At 38.0% G+C, this 20,847-nt stretch overlaps 1 protein-coding gene across 3 annotated transcripts in view; it reads left to right on the top strand.

The window, feature by feature from the left end:
• Window positions 1–20,847, top strand: part of MID1 (midline 1) — a 107,459-nt gene that overhangs the window by 6,991 nt on the left and 79,621 nt on the right. For all 3 annotated transcript variants that reach the window (XM_041416540.1, XM_041416537.1, XM_041416539.1), the window contains exon 2: window positions 3,515–4,230. In XM_041416540.1, the coding sequence (XP_041272474.1) occupies window positions 3,571–4,230 (660 nt within the window). In that variant the 5' untranslated portion in view covers window positions 3,515–3,570. The remainder of the gene's footprint in view (window positions 1–3,514; window positions 4,231–20,847) is intronic.

The raw sequence follows: 20,847 nt of genomic DNA, 5'->3' as shown, positions 1-20,847 counted from the left end.
ATGCTACCTATGAAATATGTCCTGTTTGTAAGCAGAGGTACAGAAATGCTAATTCCACTAGGGTTAGTAGACTCTTGCAATGAACTAGATTGATGTTAGGATTTTATTTAGTGCGTGTTTACAATATACTGCATAACTAATCATTGTGTGCCTGAGGGGATGTCACAAATTCAAAGTAACTTAAGTATATTTTTGTTGTTTAAATAACATTTGTTTTGCCAATCTCTTTTATTTTGATATCTGCTCTTAAAATTACCTCCTGTGGGTAGAAAAATAACTCATGTAATTTCAATGACATTTTGGTAATATAATTTCCTGTCAGTAATTCCATATTTTTGCAAATAGGAAATTGTGTGTTTGAAATTCCTTCATTCCTTTCTGCATCTGGAGGCTATGTGCATTTCAATTTTTGAGCTAGGTTGAATATGGAATACAACCGTATACCCATATAAACAATGCATATTGTGTTTCTGCCTAATCTTCCTGTTTGCTGTAGCTATGGATTCTCTACCATTCTCAAGGAAGAAAGGAAAACCGAAACTCAATATGAAACTTGAAGGCAAGGGCCAGTGAGTTTGAAAGATTTTGTAGCTGGATCATCAGCAGGCTGATCTGTACTTTAGGCACCTACTTAAAAGTGAAAGCAGAAATTCAATGGATTAATCATTTGATTGTCCAGAAAATGCAGCCTGTCTTTGGTGAGCGGCTCTCAAAGGATTCATTATTCAGTCCTAGATGTGCTGTGTTTTGACTTACTTGCAACTGCAAAAGAAAAGGGGGAAATGTAATTTTTTTTGATTTCTATCAGTGTGCTCAGCTTTGTTTACATTGGAAGATAGGTTCTTATTCCAAGACTTTTACAGTCTGAGATCAGATTTTGGCACCCTTGCTCATACTGAATAGCATTAGTTAGGGCTCAGCTGCTGCTCATTCAGGTCAGATAGATTAGAGTTAGGCATCAATTGAAATGGTGGTATTTGTGTAGAGCCCCAGTGGTGATTCAAACATCTTTCTATGAGGCAGAAATGCAAATGTTTTTCTGCTGCTTCTAGCTGTTTATCTATACATCTCTTTGATATAAGTACCATAAAAAAGACTTTGCTTTTAAAAAAAAGTTCTTTGGGAAGAAAACAGAATGAATGGATCTGTTTGGCACATGGAGGAAGAGAAGGAATTTTGTACAGAAAAGTTAGCATAGAAGAAAGCCCTGTATTCTGAACATGGTCCTGAGAAACAAACCTTTAAGTCTGGTAGGTTTTCACAGGGCTGCCAATAGATGAGAAATGATTAGTTTGTCTTTTAAACATTGTCTCCTGCCAAACTCAAATCCCCTTCTCCCTTTTCCAGTGCAGTATTCAGCCTGCAGGATAAGAGGATGGTGAGGTAGACAGTTGTGGTGTGGAAGGGATTCAAACAATGTGAATGAGATTTTGATCTTCTGGGACTTCTGTGAGACAGAGAGTGAAGAGGAGGAAAGACAAACTGGTCTTCATTTGCAGAAAAGGCTTTAATCTCTTCTGTGCTGTATGGCTATGGCAGAGAGGGGAGTTGTCTTCCTGCTTATATTAAATTTCCAGACGCTTAATTTTGACCAGATGCACCGTGCAATTATGGCAGCTGATGGATAGCTATAAATGAATTAGTCTTTGGCAAACGGAACTTTATTTCAAAAAAGATCAGCATCATGGAAGATACAGGAAAGCAAATTTTGTGATAGGGTCAGTGAATTTTTTAAATGCTCAGATTTCTTGGCAGAATAAAAGGATGCATTAGTGCAAAGAGGCAACGTATCCTCCTTTCTAGGCATACCTCTGGAATAGACGCCTTGCTGCTCTTCCCACACAGCAAGGAGGACTAAATACCAATGGTGACGTCTGAGCCTTGCCTCTGTTAGCTGAACTTTCCTTTTTGCTTTGGTTCATGTTGGGGTTATAGGTAGCATTCCTGTCACTGCCACCATGCTCCCCACACTAATTGTCATGAAGTACAGAAGATTCAAGCCTGCTTGGTTCCCAAGACTGCTAATGAGCCCTGAGCTTTTCTCACCCTTAATGAATCAAGGTTTGTTTGTGGGGGATTCTTGTCCTTCTGTCTTTTTCCCTGGCCAGGGGAGGAGTCAAGAGTTCACACAATTGAACAATGACTTTACAGTGTAAAGACGATGCAGCTGTGCCGTCTGAAGCCATCCTCAGTTATGAGCAACAAAGCTTAAATAGATTGTACTGTGAAGAGGTACAGCTCTCTGAGTGTGAAGCATAGCTTTTGCTTCTGCTTCACTGACCTGTCTGCTTGCGGCAGTGACGGGCCCTTGATGGGAGCTTAGGCAGGGAGAGTCGCGTAGGGCGACTCTTTCAAAACCATTCTCTGTAACACTGAGCACAGGAAAAGAAGAAAAAATTAAGTTTCAGTTGATCTCTGATGGGGGTGTACTGCTGCCTTCTCCAGAAAATCCCATGCCCTCCATTCAAAAATCGTTGATTCTGGTCCAAATCCACTTCAGGGGTTTAATAAGGTCACTAAAGTAAGCCATAGTTCGTATGTTTTAGCAGTAGAGAGTACTCATACAAAAGTGGATGCTTACACAAACTCCTCCTAAGCAAATCACACATTTCACTATCTTACTGTCTAGAGGCTTTTCTTGTATTAGAGGTTGGGATCATCACTAATTTGCACTAAGCTACTCTTGTACCTAATTCATCTTCATTTCAGCATTTCAGTCAAACACTGTGTGCTCCTGTGTCTATATTAATCTTACTACAAACATGTATGTGATATACTTTTTAGCATATGTAAACAGGTATATATGCACAAAAATATAGGTGCACATAAATACAGCAGCATGTATCATTGAAATACATAGGAGTATATATTATATATATCAGACATATATGTAGGATATCACATGCTAGAAACATTATTCTATGTGTTTAAATCCATATATATATTTGCACAAATAAACACAGACATGTACTCTAAATGCTGTGCTATTGCTATAGTAGCAAGTGAAAATTTCAATCTGACAAAACAACTCAATGCTAATAGAGATTTTAAATTTATCAGTTATAGTACTCTGGACTAATCCTTGCACAATAACACACAAAATTGAAGGATTTTTTTTTAAGCTTTACTAATAGATGAGTGAAGCCAAAAGCAGCATCTGCAAAAGAAATCTAATTTTGCTGGAATAGACTTTTGAAGTTCATCATTTTGGGTTTTAATAATGCACAGAAACATCTGCTGTTTTCCTTGATTGCATAAAAGAGAAAGGGAAAGAGAAAAAAATTAAGAACAGTTGGGTTTTTTTGATTCTTAAGTGAACAGAAGGTGGGGGGTGGATAGAATAAAACAGTTTAAATACCTTGATGTGTGTATGTGCAGGTTCAAAACTTTTGATTGCTCTCCCGCCTGGCATGGTGGGTTGATAGACCAGCGAGCAGTGGCGAAAGTTGACAACCCCCCATGGCTGACCCCTCATGTTTTCTCTTGCCTAATCGAATTTTACATGTGTTTCCAGATAGCTGATCAGCTTCCCTGGATTTCGCTGACGCCACAGGAAAGCTTTGCCTGAAGATGGAAACACTGGAGTCAGAACTGACCTGCCCTATCTGTCTGGAGCTGTTTGAAGACCCGCTGCTGCTGCCTTGCGCTCACAGCCTCTGCTTCAACTGCGCGCACCGCATCCTGGTCTCCCACTGCGCCACCAACGAGCCGGTGGAGTCTATCACCGCCTTCCAGTGCCCGACCTGCCGCTATGTCATCACCCTCAGCCAGCGCGGTCTAGACGGGCTCAAGCGCAACGTCACCCTGCAGAACATCATCGACAGGTTTCAGAAAGCCTCGGTCAGTGGGCCCAACTCCCCCAGCGAGACCCGCCGGGAGCGGGCGTTCGAAAACAACAGCATGTCGTCCTGCGAGAAGGTCCTCTGCCAGTTCTGCGACCAGGACCCTGCCCAGGAGGCGGTGAAAACCTGCGTTACCTGCGAGGTGTCCTACTGCGAGGAGTGCCTGAAAGCCACTCACCCTAATAAGAAGCCATTCACCGGCCACCGTCTCATCGAGCCAATCCCGGACTCTCACATCAGGGGATTAATGTGCTTGGAGCATGAGGACGAGAAAGTTAACATGTACTGTGTGACTGATGACCAGTTAATTTGTGCCTTGTGTAAACTGGTCGGGCGACACCGTGACCATCAGGTGGCAGCTTTAAGTGACCGCTATGACAAGCTAAAGGTCAGTGTTACCTATCAGTTTTTTAGCCAAGCAGTGTGTGGTTGGGAAAGGAAAATACCCTTGGGTTGCATGCTAAAGTCCTCATTCCAACAGCAGTTGGGGAAGGCAGGTGTGTGATCACTAATCATATGAGATACACATGCAGATCTGTATGTGCATTTGCTCACCATGTCAAAGGTGCCAGATTTTACTTAAGAAAAGATTTCTCACTTGTGTTTGAGCTTCTCTAAAGCTATCATAAGGAATATGCAGCATAAAGTACTGTTCAGGTGAATTTTCTTACCTATCTGTAGCTGGCAATTTTTCGCACTGAGTACACCTACACAGACTGAAATGTCATGCATTCTTTGCACACGCTTTGCTGTTGATCATTTTTCATTAGGTTGCTTTCATTGTGAAAAGCCATTCACATCACCACTAACAGGAGATGCATTTATCTGTGCTGGCTTCAGGGATGCCAGCTGCCCATCCAGCCAGGGAAGCCGAATGCCGGCTCTGCTCTTCCCGCGCTGCTTCCCACCAGGCTCGCAGGCAATGCAATCCTAGTAACAAAGCCAAAATTGTTTCTGATCTTGCAGCATTCCCACGGTTCTGCAAGCTTCTGGAACATCTCCTACCAGGTAGCTGGGAGGATCCTGCAGCCTGGCCCTGTGCAGGACACCCTGGGCGAGGTGGCAGTGGGCAGCCAGGTCTCAGGGTGCTCTGGAGGCTCTCCAGGCTGCCAGCAGAGGCAGAGCTCCTGCTGAACACTGAGCCCAAGGCAGGTGACCTCGCACCCACCTGGGTGTACATTTCTCTCATACTGATTCCTGTGCTGCTGCAGAGCCAAGGCAGGAATTAGGCATCCCCCGCTTCCTCCACCTGCTCCCTCCGGATGGTCTGCATGTGCCTGTGTGCAGCTGTGGGTGGAATTTTTAAACATGGACTGCAATCCAGAAATCACAAGCATGGAGAGCAAGGTTCATCTGCCAGCCTTCCCAAACAGAATTTTGAACGTGGAAAAAACACTGAATTATGGGTTTAGCTAACTGAAGTACTTTCAGATTAAAGTGTGTGTCTGCACTCATGTCTGTGATAACTTTAGGTGCTCGCTGGTGAAATCTGCGCACACATTCTGTGCAGGTTTTGCACCTCTATGCTATGCAAACATGCACATCATATTCATATTAACATAATTATTAAGACACTTTTTTACCAGGACCTGATAACTTCCTTTCGTCTGTTAAAGACTTTTTTATTTACCAAAGAGTTGTTATTTTTGCTTTCTTTTTTTCTGAACTAATTTGTCATTTTCATAGTTTTGTCATTGATAACATTACCATGGGCCATAAAGATGAATAGCCACCTGGGTTTACTGTGCTTTTTATTAATCCAGTGAGTTTGCATCCTTAACAGGTGCTACTATTTAGTGGCATAACAAGGTATTGATTACCAACTTTATACCCCTATAAATACACTACTTAACATGAAAGAATGTTCAACATTACATTACTGGATAAGCATATTTTTGATGACGTAAAAAAAAAGGAGTAAACATTTCTTGGTCTTGTTGCACATAAATAATGCAAGTCTTGAAGGAAGACTTTAAAAGGCCTGTCTTCTCCGTCGTGATCTTTGACTCAATACTGTCGATAGGAAGAAAACGAGTGTATTTTTTTATGATCTGTGTCTTTTCTGTGCAAAGATGACTAAGCAAGCTCTGAAGCTTAAAAAGATAAATAACACTCACATTGGATATCACCCAGCTTAGCTAACCTAAAAGTAAGGCAACTGAAGTTTTAAGCCTACTAAAGTTCTTTACACCACCTACCTTGAAGACTAATTAAAGTTCTAATTTAATGGTTAGTGTAGACTTGAGCCAAATAGCTCTTGTCTCAGAATGACAACGCATAGCATTACTTATATTATTTGATTTTTCTGAGATGAAGAATTTCTTTGTACCCAAACTGTATAAAAGACCTTTACACACACAATTGGTAGTCCACGTGAAATCCTGTTTTTATCATCTTAGTCATGAAGCAGCCTATTTCATGTTGGTAACGCCAGTGATGGCATCAGTCATGCCAATTAAACCACATATAGGACACATTTACACTTTGGTCCAGGAGCATTAGTCCACGTGGTTTCCATGCAGATCCAGCATCCATTCTCTGTTAACAAGGTAATCTGAAAGTAATGTCTTTCCTTTTCTTGTTACCTCTCCCATCACAGGAATTAGTTCTGGTTTACAAATCAAGCTTAGAAAATGAGATTTTCAGTTCTGTAGATTGGCATTTATCCCTCAGAAGTAGGAGCGGTACCAGTTCCATCAGCATTTGGTGGCTGATGGTCAAAAATTTCATGTCTGTTTTCACATTCAGGCCTCTTCCTCTTCCTTCCTTAAGGGTGATATGACCTCCTGAATCACTGGTCTTTCTGTAACATAATATTAGGCATGAGATTGCAGATGGTCTTCACTAACTTACAGGTAATGCACACACACCCCTGGCAAATTAAATACTAAAATTGATTAGAAAATCCCCACTTGAGAAAATGGGTTGTTGCTTGCTGTTTTGCTACTGTGAATTTTTAGTATACATGCAGTTTGATATATAGGCTACTCCAGTCTTTTAAAAAAATCTGAAAGAATGAGATAGCCAATAGTATGATCATAGTATGATCAGTTAAAAAACGTGTGGTTAATGTTACCTTTCAAAAAGAAAAGCTCACCCCCTTAAGGTGACTCTTTCTTTTGATTTTTCTTTTTAAATTGACACACTACAGGTACTAACAGCAGCAACTGGTGCTGTTCTGGGTGTTAAGCTATGCTAATTACTTGCATTTTCTTGCAGTGGTGTTGCTAGTTGTTTAAACAATATCTCACCCCTCATTAAGCATAGAACAAAAGATTCCATTACAATCTAGCTCCTTTTGTGGCAAAAATGAAGCTCCTTAATTAGGAGCTCTGTACTCTTGTCCGGCAGAGGCGTCTACACTGAAGTGTGTTTAACAACGAGCGTAACAACAATAGCAGACATCTCAAAATGAGGAAGTGCTTTCCTTTGGCAACGATATCTCCAGCCCTGAGAGGTGCTTCTATTTCTCAGCCTGAACTGGAGCAGGGGGAATTGAGGGCATTTGTGCTCCTTCAGGAGCAATCCTTTCTTGCGTAGCTGCACAGCCACAATACCAACTTCGTGCTCACTGTTGGTCTAGTGCTTATAGATGTGCTTTGGCTCTTATTTTTCTTTTTAAAATTGTGCATAAACAGATGCATATTAGTAGTGGAAAAAGCAATAAATCATGACCAAAACCGAGAACAGGAAATATACAGGTAATACACAAGATTTATGGTGTGGTGATCAAAATTGTGAAATTATAAAAATAACAAAAAATATAAAAATATTGTTTAGCAGCAAAAGCAATCAAGATTTTAAATACAGAAAGAATAAATGCCTTTGCTTACCACCTCAAAGAAAATATTTATGGCTAATTTTAATATTGATTCTTCACTTTTTTGTCTTGTTGCAATAAAAAGAAAATGACAACTTAAAGATACTTTTTTTTTTCAGAAAAAAATAAAATTACCATTGTTTGATAGATGTATTTAAACTCATGCACATGAGAAAAAACACAGTAAGATAAGATTTATTTTGAACAATAGAGAATATTTGAGGAGGAACAAACTTACAAGATGTGGATGGAAATATATCACTCATTTAATATTAACAAAGAGCCCAGAAGAGGTATAACAAAAGAGAAAGAGAAATGCTAAAATGTGTTTTGAAATGGTGTAAAGCCAGCATAACACCATGGAAATGAATTTTTTTGCTTGTCTCCATATTTACTTAGAATTTAGCCACTAGCATATATCTTATTGCCAAAAATAGTTTTGGCACAATTTTTCTAATGCTTGGTCAGGAAAGATCTTTTGATGAATCAAACTGTTGTAGCTTAGCTTTGGTTCACCATATTTTTGTTTGAAATTTATTAATGCTGAGTTGAAATAATGTATGTAAAGAATATAGAGAATATATACAAGCAAAAAGACAAAAATCAATTCAGCATCAATATAGAAAGACATAGTATGTCAGTGGAATGGTGATACGGGCTATTAAATATTTAGACAAATGGCACCCTCCTTTACATTGTTCGTAACAGGTTGAGAGTAGTGCCAGGTCTGCAAGTTTAATATATAGTTAGAACAACATATCCAACCTGGCAAAGTGTAGAGCTCATGGACTTTCATTATTGTTAGATTAGATGCAGCTTCATATTATCATCGTATTATTATTATTAGATTAGGTACTGCTTGATAGATATTTCAGTGTACAAATTTTTTATGAAATTAAAATGATGAATGGTCACAGTGGTTATTATGGAATATTATTTGATATTACTTAATTATTTAACCCAGAAATAGATGCAAAAATATAACTAACTGGCTATGCTTTAGTATTTGCAAAGATCCAAAAATATGAAGTTGTTGCATGGAAGAGGATTGATGTAGGAATAAGCTCTTTTACTACAACAATTTTCCATCCACACTTATTTTATTACATTGAAATGTAATTACTAAGGCAGACTTTAGAAAATTCTCTCTTTAGCTTGGTGTTATCTGCTGTGTCTTTTTCCTCCATTTGTTATTTCTTTTCAGAGTTTAAAAGGATAACACAAAGTATTAATACAGAATACCAAATTAGTCTTTTATCAGAGGAGAATATGTGTATGTGTTTATTTTAGATACATTTTGAAGTTCTTCATGTATATGACTGTGGACAATGAACTATGATTTTAGAATAGTTCTAAGTACTATGAGATTAGTGGGTTTTATCTGCTCAAGTTCCCTCAAATAATGTAAGCCAATTTTTTAAAACTTAATTTAAAAAATTTAATAGTTGGTAAGTCTTTCACATACTACTTATTTCCTTCAATTTTAGTGGAAATGATGGTGTTGAAGGTCTAATCTAGTCAGGAAAAATGAAAGAATTAAACAAAATTGTGAATAATACAGCATTATTATCTTTGTTTGCATGACCCTGGTTTCCAGGGAAGCCAGACTAGAAGTTAAATAAAATATACTGTTATACTTTTCCATGGTTCGGGTCCAAACTGTTCAGATAACAGATTTTAAGTCCAGGTTCAAGCTCTACACTGGTGTATTGTAATGACCTCTTGCCTGACCTTTCATTTTTTATGTGTTTTTTTGATAGTACAATGATTGAATGTTGTTGGTGGAATATAATTCACAACAGATACTCCCTTGGAATGAGGATTTGTGTAGAAACAGTAAATAATAAGGTGATAAATGTGGATATTGAACAAGTAATGTATAAAGGCAAACTCATTTTAGAGCACTGGGCTTTTACATTTAGGAAATGTAGTCTGCCTACCAGAGTAACGAAGATAGTGTTGGTAACAGGAAAAGTAACAAACAAGTTGTCTTCAAAAGCAGAATGTTTAAGGGTTTTAGTTTGACAGTGCATTTCGTTATAGCTGATAAATAGAATGAGTCAGTAAATTGTTTTAGTGCTTTGCCAGGGAATGATAATGCCAGTTGGTGCATAAGGCAAAAACCACTCAGCATGGACCGTAGGCTAAAGCACACAGACTTCAGTGGCATTGGGAGGTGTGTGAAGGGTATAAATGTGTATGTCTCTGGGTATGTGTATTCTGAACTTATTGTAAAGCACAACCACATTTGAATGACAATATTTAAAAAAATAATATGGCAGCAAATACATTTTTAGACAAATAAGAAGGTTGTTGATAACAGACTTTAAACAGGAAAAAACCCCACCCGAAAATCTGAATGTAAATGTCTCCCAAAGAAGCATGGCAGAACACTGATCATTCAGATTTTTTTCAAGATTTAATTTATTTCTTTAAATTACTCCATGAAGAGAAACCCAAATTATTTTAATTCTGACCAGTAATGACACATAATTATAGGAGCATGAGATGGAAATGAAGAACTAAACATTTAGCTCTCCATCTTGTGTTGAATAATTTTCATGACATCTTTTTTTGTTTTACTTTTTCTGATCTTAAAACACAAACAAATTTAGCAATGATCCCAGTATAATCCTTCCAATTTTGGTCTTTACAACTGTATATCTGTTATGTTTTACTTTGACCCTCTTTCTTAAGTAAAATGTACGCTTCCTATCAAAACAACAATACTTGTATGTGTCATTAGCACTGGGAACCTTACATAGTGTTTATAACAAACAGAAATGGTGCCTAATTTGGAAAGCCTGAATAGTCCATGGCAAGGGAAACTCCTGCAGAAGGTCACGGACTGGAAAGCTGTGTTGGGTTGCTAAAGCAGACTTTGGACTCAAAGCCTGATATGGGTGATAAGACTGTGCTCCCTTTCTCTCCCATCTGTATTTGCCTCTCCCCAAAATCAGTCATCCAGACTCCCATCTCCGTGGGCGTCCCTTGACTGTCCAAGCAAGAAGTGTTTTCTTTTGCTGGGAGGACATTTTTGCCCTTGAGAGAAAACACCCACACCAGGAACCTGAGGCAAGGGGATTCCTGTCCTTTGCAGCTTTCACATCTCATTTGTAATGTTGCTCTCACAAATCTATTTTCCAGCTGTCTCAAGCCAGTGAAAATTGAAGCATGAGCAAAGAAAAAGTTAATTATATCATAGTGTGACTATACTGAGTTATTCTTACACCTTCTGAAAACACTTATTTAAGTAATCCTTACCCTTTTGCAGATCAAATGCTTATTTGAAAGTACATTGTTTTCAGCAGTAGAATGCTTAGAATATCTTGGTTAGTTAATAAACATGTAATATATATCACAGACTTTCTTGATGATTAGCCTTGATGGTGCCAGCAGGATTGATTTTTATGATAGCCTTTTCTTTTTTGATTTCTATAGGCTGGAGTAGTCGTAATACTTTTTTGCATACTTCTCCTTTGAGTGGCTTGTTGGTCCTATGCAATATCTCAGTTTACATGGGTGGAAGGGCTGCATCTACAGGGTTATGTCAGTGCCTCAGAAAAATATGCTTGAAAGACTGGGCCTTTGAGTTGCTTTTGTACCTTACAGATCCTCTCCATTAAAGATGAATAATCAATTTTCAGCTGTTCCCAGTTGCCAAGATGTGATTCTTTGTAGTAGCTAGGACTACACTTCCAAAATTCAGAAAATTCTGTGCCTACTACTAGCACCTGTGTTTGCACATGCACTGTGACTTCTCTGTAAGAGCTCCCTGAGATTCTGAAAAGCAGAGAGGGTCAGAAAAATACAAAAGAAACAAGTCCATAGACAGGCTCATAGACAGGTTATGTAGAAACCTGTTCATCTCAATTATGCCTATCACACTTCCAGAATTTCTGGGCTATTAATAATTTTATGTTTATTACATGAACAAAGTTCTGTCAGTTCGACTGAAACCTAGGGTGTGTAGTGGTTAGGAGTTTTTTCCATGCTCACAAACTTTGTATTTCTTGAGAACTGAAAATTTCCTGTCTAAATCTTGTCTCAGTCTTATCTTTTGAAACTTTGCAGCTTCAGGTTCCTTACAGTATGTTGACCATATTAACGTAAAGTAGCAGTATGATCCTATAATTATATTTTACATTGTGAGAGAAATCAAATTCAGCACAGATGAGAAAAGTAGCTAGAGTGCATATGGATCCCTTTTTCTTTTGTTATTTATCTATTCAATTAGTTGTGATATTCAGAATGGTCCTCTAAATTACCCCAGATCCCTTGTTCATAGCCTTTTTGTGGCCCAGAGAAGAGTGGCTGCAGAAATCAAATGCTGAAGGTTTGAAAGTCAAGGATAATTTGATGGAATAATATACTATATAAAGTTTCAGATTTACATGACAGTTGACAGGGTTTTTTAACAAAAAAAAAAAAAAAAAATCTCTGTAGGTATTTGTGACTTTTAGACAGTTCCCTTGTACTATAATCTCTGCCAACTACATCTATCAAGTGTAGAAATTAATTTACTTATTTTTACTATGGTAATCCCCAAAGGCTCAGTTGAAACAGAAAGTCCTATAATATAAGCTCTTTTACAAGTGCTTGAGATGTAATCCCAGCTGCAAGGAATATTCATTCAGCCATCCTTAGAACAAAATACAACAGCAAGCATGATGGGTACATAGACATTTTTTATGGTCACAGTGATAATCAAGTGAGCTGTTTGCATCATGTAATGGCCAAGATTAAAAGAATGTTTGAAATTAATATTGGCTAGTTTCACTAGCCTTGAAAGGACTACTATTTGATTTCATATAATTATTTCGATTTGAAATACAATAGCCCCACCTTCCATTGTCCTTATGTTGAAAAGCCTGGATTCTTCTGCTCTTCATCCAAGAGAAGAGGTGCCACTGCAGTTTCTGGCTCTGTATGTCCTTCCTTATGTACCAGTCTAAGAAATAACTTCTGATGTTGAAACTGATGTTAGTTACTGCTATAACAGTACTCTCAAGTGACTGAAATCCATACACCTTCAATTTGAAAAAAAAAAAAAATCCAAAATATGAATCTCATATCCTATGAGAAAAATATTCTCTTCTGTCTTATAAGTGTTTCAGCTTTAATTAAAATGAAATTTTGGGTTTGATATCAAATTATTTTTTAAGGCTTATTCAAAATAAAAGGAAAATAAAATCATTGTATAACGAGAAGAGACCTTTAATGTAAAGTATGTATCCACTCATTACAATAAATAGCAAAATGTGTAGCCTTTTTGATGCAATGACTTCCTAGTGCCATGCTGCATTAATCATTTCTTTCACCATTGTTTACCGTAGGCTCACCAGTTGTGATGATAAATCATTGCTAATACCAGGACAGATGGAGATGGGAGCATCAACCTGCTCTTAGGCTGAGAGAAGGGATGGGACTGAGGGGCTGGGGGGTAGAGCTCTTGCAGCCCAAGGCTCATATCAGGATGGGATTGTTCAAATACTTCTTGTCCAGGGGTATGCCTAAAACACTAAGCACTACAGTTTTGTTTTTTTTTAATTTATTATTATTGTTTACTGTAATTCTACCAGTAATTCATGCACATTTTGAAATATTTTATCAATATTAAACTTCTATTTCCGCCTCAGAAGGTAAACACTAAGGTGTTTGACTACAAATTATCTGGAGCATCTCTGATAGCAGATAGTACTGAAAGATTTCTTAACATACTCAGAGTATTAGAGTTGGGTGAGGCAATGGCTAATTTGAAGCAGATGAAGAAAATGTGCTTCCCCAGTTTAAATAATCCAGCTTTTCTCTTTTCTTTTGAACTATCCACACATATACAACAAAACATGAGACTTTTCAAACTCTCCTGTTTACCCCATGCAGGTCATGGTGATTGTCATGCTGTCTATGAATGATAATGTCCATTCAAGCTTGTAATGTGTTTGAATGTCAGAGAAATTTTCTACGTGTAGATCTGGTTGATAGTTAAAAATAACAAAAGTAAAATAGAAAACACCTTATCTTTCATTAACTACCAGAGAAATAAAAACTTCCTGTGAGGAAATAAAAAGAAGAAGCTGTGTTGCTGCATTGGACCTGTATTATACAGGTTAATATTCCCTTGGTAAGCACCCAGAGCTTTGCTCTAAGACCAGCTGGAACTTCCATAGCTTCCCACGCTTCAGTAGCCTTCACCCTGAAAAGCATCAGCATTTTTGGAGATGTCCTGACTGTTCTGAAATGTGAGACTATAAACTCGAGCTTTGTTATTTGTTAGGATACTGTCAGTCTTTGAAAGAGATTAAAGATGAGCAACTGTTTACAACATGTGTGTCTTGTGGTAGAAGCATCAAGCAGATTTGTTAAGCTATAGCTAATGACAGCGTGTGCAAAATTTATTTCCAAATTAAGAGAGCAGCATATGGAGATTATAATTCATTCAAACTCAATTTGAACAATATCTATCCTAATAATTAGTTTCTAAAGAGAAGAGAAAATTCTGTATGAATGAAGGTTCATCTGAATAGGTATTTAAAATATTTTATTTCTTGTCCAAAGACTTGTAACACATGCATGCAAGAAATCCCTTCAAATGAATAACTCAAGTAACTGTTAAAATACTGCAAATGACACCTGAATGTAGTTTTTAAAAAAAGAACTTTAAATTCTCAATCCAAAAATAGGTTTTTTTCAATGCCTTTCCCAATATAACAAAATGGACTATAGTCTGTCAGTTATAAAAGGGAGGAAAATATATGTACAGATAAATAAGAGAAGGGTAGAAGTGAATGCTTGGTAGTGAAAGCTCCTATGTTTTTGCAGCAGTGATGGCTCTCCTGCTGACTGTGTGATCGTTCCTACTTCCCCTGTGTGGGTAGGTGGCTGCTGGGCAGTGGGTCACTCCAGGATGGCCCCGCCAGTGCTGGCACTCTCCTGTTGCACAGGATGCTCCTCAGCTTGCCAGGGGTGAGCTGCATTTGCTTTGTGCGTAAGTGCTTGCTGTTGGAAGGCTGGCACTGAGGGTTACAACTCATTTTAAAATAGAACTCATTTCAACTACATTGAAAAGTCTGTCATGTGAGAGAGCTCCTGCACTGAGGCTTTTCTTCAGCCCAAGGGTCAATAAGGTGCCCACTTACCAAAAGGACCCATGAGATGCCTGCTGAGGTCATGCAAAATTTGGGTGAATTTATACAATTTTTTAGTCTTTTCTTGCCTGTGCCCCTTAAGTATGGGCAAACATTGTTCTTGGCCCTGCCTTTGATTAAAACATTCAACTTCAAAAATATACTGGAGCTTGTGGGGGAAAGGGCATTATATTAGCCATACAAAAATGTTTTCACCCTCTTTTGAGCATTCTTATGATCACTCTTGAGGAAAAACTCACCTTTCCAGTCAAATCCACCGAACAGAGCAGCACCATGAAGCCTTTCTGTGGTTTTGCACTTTTTTTGCCTCTGCTGTATTAGTTTTCTTCTCAGACTTGGTAGACAAACACTTCTGAAATTTTGATGCACTAAAATTCTTATGCAGGCAGAATGCAATTACTACAGCAGTTCTTTTGGAGTAAAAAATATTATCAGAGGAACCTTTTTTTACCTCATTAATTTCCTTGATTACTTCTGGCTTTATTCATATTTAGGCTAGTTGCAAATGTTTGTCTGAACATGCAGTGAATTACTCTGAGTAAAACTATCTTTTTAGGTTAATAATTTTTTGGTAATGTCTTTTGTTAGGTTGGGTAAAGAGAATGATAAGCTACTAAAACATTTTTCTGAAAAAATGAAAAACATTTAAATGAATTCCGAATTTTGAGTAGTTTTAAATGGGTTCTTGTTCTGCCTAAATAATTTAGCATACTCTCACTTGAAGGCAATGTAATTTTTCTGTCAAATAAGTCACTACTACACTTAAGGAAAAAAATAAAATCAAATCTAATTTGGAGTTCTATAAAACCTCATAATACTTCATTTCAACAGTGAAAGCTTCAGATTAATATTAAAATCATTTTGAATAAATTAGGAATTAATTTTAGTCTAGTATTTTCATCTATTGTGTGCACAGCTGAGTGTTTGCAGTATAGGCGTACAAGTAAATTGTTGTGTTACAGTTGTCACAAGTTACAAATTCAGATGTGGGAGAGCTTATTTTGTAATGACTCTGATTATAGTTTACAATGGAACTGTCATATTAAGGAAGAAAACAAGAGAAGGTAAAGAGAGGAATGCGTGTTTGTTCCTGTAGTTCGGTTTGGGGTTTTTTTCTGACATGTTGTAGACATGGTAGGAACCCCGGTTCACCCTTGGGTTCCAGACTGGAGTGCCTCACTGAATGACTCCTGCTTGCAGAGCTGGCTGAAACTGCTGTCACGTGTTTTCCTTGGAGGAACTCATTTCCTTCCCAAGGAGGTCTGCAAGGTCAGGCAAATAAATATCCCATCTTGGAAGCTGCGTGTCTCCAGGCTGCTCCCTCTGAGTCACTATTTCTACAGAAAAATTCATAGGGAAAGTCTGTCATAAACCCCAAAGAAGCTAAGTGCTTCGCTAACGGGAAGCTGTTTTAAACTGGGCATGCTGGGTACAAGAGAAGTGTTTTGAAGCTTTGGTGTTTTGTTTTCTAATACATTAGATGCATAATTTCACTATTCTTGTTCAAGATTCAGAAGCCAGGTTGATTCTTTTCTAGTGCTGTGAAGCGGTATCACTTTGGTAGCGGGAGTAAAAGGTGTCCTGTTCAGTCTCAAAAATTTGGCTCTATTACTATTTTTACTTTATATAATGTTTATAGTATACATCAAATTCTGGCCTCAGGCAGACCACCAAAATCCCACACTGCTTCAACAAGTGTTATGGGATTTAAAAAATATTTTTTCTTGTTTGTTTGGTTGTTTGCTTGTTTGTTTATTACTTATCATTGGCAATTTAGGATTTTTGTTACTCATACTGTTAGCACTGATGGTATATTATGGGATAACTGAACTAATTTAAGAAGCCTGCTTCCACCAAATATTGTTCTTTCTGATTATGTTGCTGTCCCTGTCTTCTGTGCATGCTGCTGTCGTCCCACTGGAGCAGCTTCAGTAGCTGTGCAACCCTTTGGTGAAGTGATTCCCTGCATTTTCTGCTGGCCATGAGCAGCCCCAGCAGTGCAGGGGAGCAGGCACACCTGAGGCTGGTCCATCTCCTCCCTCCTCAGGCATGGACTGCACAAGTGTACTCTAGAAAGACTGCTGCCCTAGATGCTGATAGCAGATGCACAAATTAGTTGCTTTAAATACAATTTCCCTGAAGCTATAACAATTTGATGGCTGGTTTCTGTGCATCCACCATTTTCCCCTCCCTGTAGCAGCTCATCCCTATCTCCTATGCCCTGCCTGCTCAGTCCCACCCTAACTATGCCAGCTCTCAAGAGCAAAAAACCCCCCAAAACTCTGCATAATAAGTGAATAATGAATAATTTCCTGGGTGTCTAGCAAGTTGAAATTATGCTATGATGGATCAGATTTAGTCTGGTTGTGGTACAAAGTAAAGATAAAGATCTGACATATTAGGACAGGAAGGAAAGTGGTTGAATGAACTTTAAATATTATCCTAAGGAAGGAGAAGCAATTCCACCTACAGCCCTTAACAGAGTATAACAAAAGGGGACACAGCAACTTCTCTATGTCTGGCTCTGTTAAGTGTTGTTCCCTTTATCAGCACAGACTGGTTAAGATGAACAAATGAGACAGAATTTTAAGAAAGATGAAAACAGAAACTTTCTTTTTTCTTGTGTTCTTAAGTGGCCAAAAATTATTTTACCATTAAAATTACCAGTATCAATAAACTGGAGATACAAAAGTGGTTCTATAACTATATCTATAGAAAGACTTCTTTCAGTACAAAAATTTCCTGCAGAAATTATGCCCCTCACATGATGTTGGCATTCTGGCAAAAGTTTCTAGTGTGAAGCTGTGGCTTTTGTTTAGAATAGTGGTAGGAGAACAAATTTTATCTTAGAAGGTTTTCACACCATAGCTGTGTTTTTTTGCCCAATGATTAGGCATCATGTCACCCCCTAACTTGCTATAAATCCTCCAGAGAGTTTAAAAAATGCTAAACAAATACTTCACAAAGCTGGCTTTAGTTTGAGCTTGGAAGTAGTTGTAGAAGTCATTTGGTTTCAATTTCCTTGAGAACCCATACTAAATTTCTGGTAGGGATATAATACTTTTCTGCAGAAAAGATTCATCAATGAGAAATATGGGTAAGAATGAAGATTTTTTATTTATGTATTTATTTTGATTTATACACATGACTGGAAATAGTCCTGTAATATTCTTTGAAACATAGTAGAATGGATTTGTCTGGTAATTCCCTTTTAACCACAAACCAGCAGGAGTTCAACAGCTGAGCTGCAACAGGTGTAGATATATCTGATTTTTAAAAACTTTTGTCAGAGCTTTACCACTTTCTCACAGACTACAGGATCAGATGAGCTTGGGAGTCATGCTCACTAAAACAGGGTTATTCTAAACTAAATAAAAACCAAATTCCAAAACACACCAGAGCTAATTTGCTATTGTTTTCACCATAAACCATAATGAATCCTCATCAAATGAACGCAGCTGCTATGGTGCTGTATCCAAAATAATGTAATTAAATTGCTGCTTGGGGAATTTTAGAGTATAAATTTGGCAGAGACTCATTACTGGCAATTCAACAGCGAAGCATTTATAATCTTATCCAAAGAGGTGATCCTGTGTTCTGTCATTCTGAGAACAGAGAGAGGAGAAACAGAACCAGGATGACAAATGGCCAGACCAAAATCTGAAACAAGAAACCACAAGAACTTAAGGCTAATCCAAGCCATGCTGGAAAGCCTGTTGGGATGGCAAGGGGAGCACAGGATGAGAAAACTTGAATATATTACATCAGAAAAAATTCCCCACCACTCTCTGCAGTGACAAGGTCAACAAGGAAAGAGGGCCCACCACAGGGAGCCTGCAGGAGCCGCAGCTTTGCCACCGTCAGGGTCAGGAGAGTCACAACCCCTGATCAGGCAAGGGAAGCTCTGCAGCCTCATGCCCGTAGCTGCCTCGTCCTCCCTGCCTGCTCCCTTACAAAAACATTGGAATATTGCCCCTCCTCTTCTGTCATGTGGATGCTTGACTGTAACTGCAACCACCTCCTCCATCTGGGGGGAGGCAGCAGTGTTGGCCTCTTGCATGATGAGTTTCCCAGAGCTGTCAGGACCTGGGCTGGCACAGCGAGATTCAACACACGACTCAAACAACTGTAAAAACTTCCGTTTTGAAGTTGTTTCATCATCTTCCGTGATGAACACACCGTTGTTCCTTGGTAAGGCTGTTCAAGATCAAACAAACTGCCATTCAAGTGCTAAGAGTTGTGATGAAGTGACTACCACAATAATTTTTGTGACTGCAAAACTAAAACTAAAACCAGGGTCACCCAGTCTCATAAAAAAAGCAGGTTGTGTTTCTAATTTGTTTTAAAAGTGAACACAAATTAAATTCTAATTTCAGGAGAGAGAAATTTGCATTTTGGCCAAATCTGAGCCTTTAAAAGTTTATGTTTAATAAACCTTAGTATGCCCATTCTAATCAAGCTTACATAAAATATTGCAGCTTAGAGCATACTTTAGTTTAACAACAATGTTTGTGTTCCTTTATAGGCTAAGCAAATCTCATGGGGTTGTGTTTCCAATATGAATATTCACTATTATGGCTTCATAATTGGATATCCATCAATATTTAATGTTATATGTCCCTAAAGGAGTTACCTAACACTTCAGCTCAGGGAGGGCTGATCAGATGAAGCTGAATCCTTTTTTTTTTTTCTCTTTTTTTTCTTTTTTTCTTTTTTTTTTTTTCTTCTTTTTTTTTTTTTGGGGGGGGGGAGGTGGGGTGGGGGGGGGGGCGGGGTTTTTTTTTTTTTTGTTTTTTCCTTTTTTTTTATTCCTTAATGCATAGCAGTTACTGGCAAATTTGCAGAAGCAACAGCTGCCAGCAGAACTAATTGGAAAAGGGGCTTGGGGAAAGGGACAAACAGAAAAATTTCAGAGTTTTGATGAAAATCAAAACAAATAATTCACTAAAGATAGAAAGGAAGTGTTGAGATTAAAGATCAACATATTCAATAGTAAAGTTCCCAGAACAACTTAACAACTTTGATGTGGAAACAACATAAAAAATACTAAGAGAAAATAGTTCAAAGTCAGGTGGGAATTCCTATTATATGTATATACTTGGAGAAAAGCTGTGGTTTTGGACTTGAAGAAAAAATGAGCCTGTTGTATCCTTCAATACTGTTGCTCAGAATTGACCAATAAACATCCTTTTGTATGGAAATAGAAAGTAGTTATTAGAGCTAACATTCAACCTCAGGTGAGTGTTCCAGAAACATAAATCTACTCCAGCAACAGACTGATGTGTCCTGAGTTTGAACTGACACAAAGGGAAGTTAAAGAGAAATAGGCAGGGTGGAGTTTGTAGATTCATCATGGATTTCATAGGTTTCATTTGTTTATGTAGCTTTGCAAACCCAAAGCTATATCAGATCTAGAAAAACAAATGTTCATGACTTCTTAGAGGTCTGTCAAATGACAGAGTGCTGGCAGTCTTAATGAGAGGCTGAAATAATTTGTTGCCAAGTTTTCTCAGCTCACAATATGCTTTATAGTTATCCTGGATTTCATATGCAATGCCTTCATCATTGCTGGAGACAATTAAGTGCCTCTATCCTGTGCCATACCCCCCAAAATGTAGCAGTTGCTTAACAACTTCACTGTGATTTTTTTCAAATTACTTGTTGATGACTTCAACTTTGGACTCTTTGGTCAGATTATTTGGCTGCTGTAAAGCTCTGTAAAGTCACTGAGAAAATGATGGCATAATCTTGAACTTAATGGAAGGATCAGACTGGCCTTATCCTGCACTTTAGTCAATAGAGTTGGGTAACATTTTAATGACTGCAAATTCATCACAAATGGAGTTTTGATCCTAAAGCTGTTTCCACTTTTTAGTAGAATGGCAGAATTTTTTGAGGTAAGGAAAAAGTAGCCTGGAGATAAACTCTAATCATGTTACCTCTCTTTTGTCCACTAACTCAGGGATTGTGGAATTTGGTTTTTAATCTCATCATGAGTGCCTTGGAAGCAGCACCTCCCTCTACAAAAGAACAATGT

The sequence above is a fragment of the Onychostruthus taczanowskii genome, unplaced genomic scaffold, assembly GCF_017590055.1.
Source record: "Onychostruthus taczanowskii isolate IOZ18803 unplaced genomic scaffold, ASM1759005v1 scaffold52, whole genome shotgun sequence".
Lineage (NCBI taxonomy): Eukaryota > Metazoa > Chordata > Aves > Passeriformes > Passeridae > Onychostruthus > Onychostruthus taczanowskii.
The sequence above is the reverse complement of the archived record's forward strand: the minus strand, read 5'-3'. Positions and strand labels throughout refer to the sequence as shown.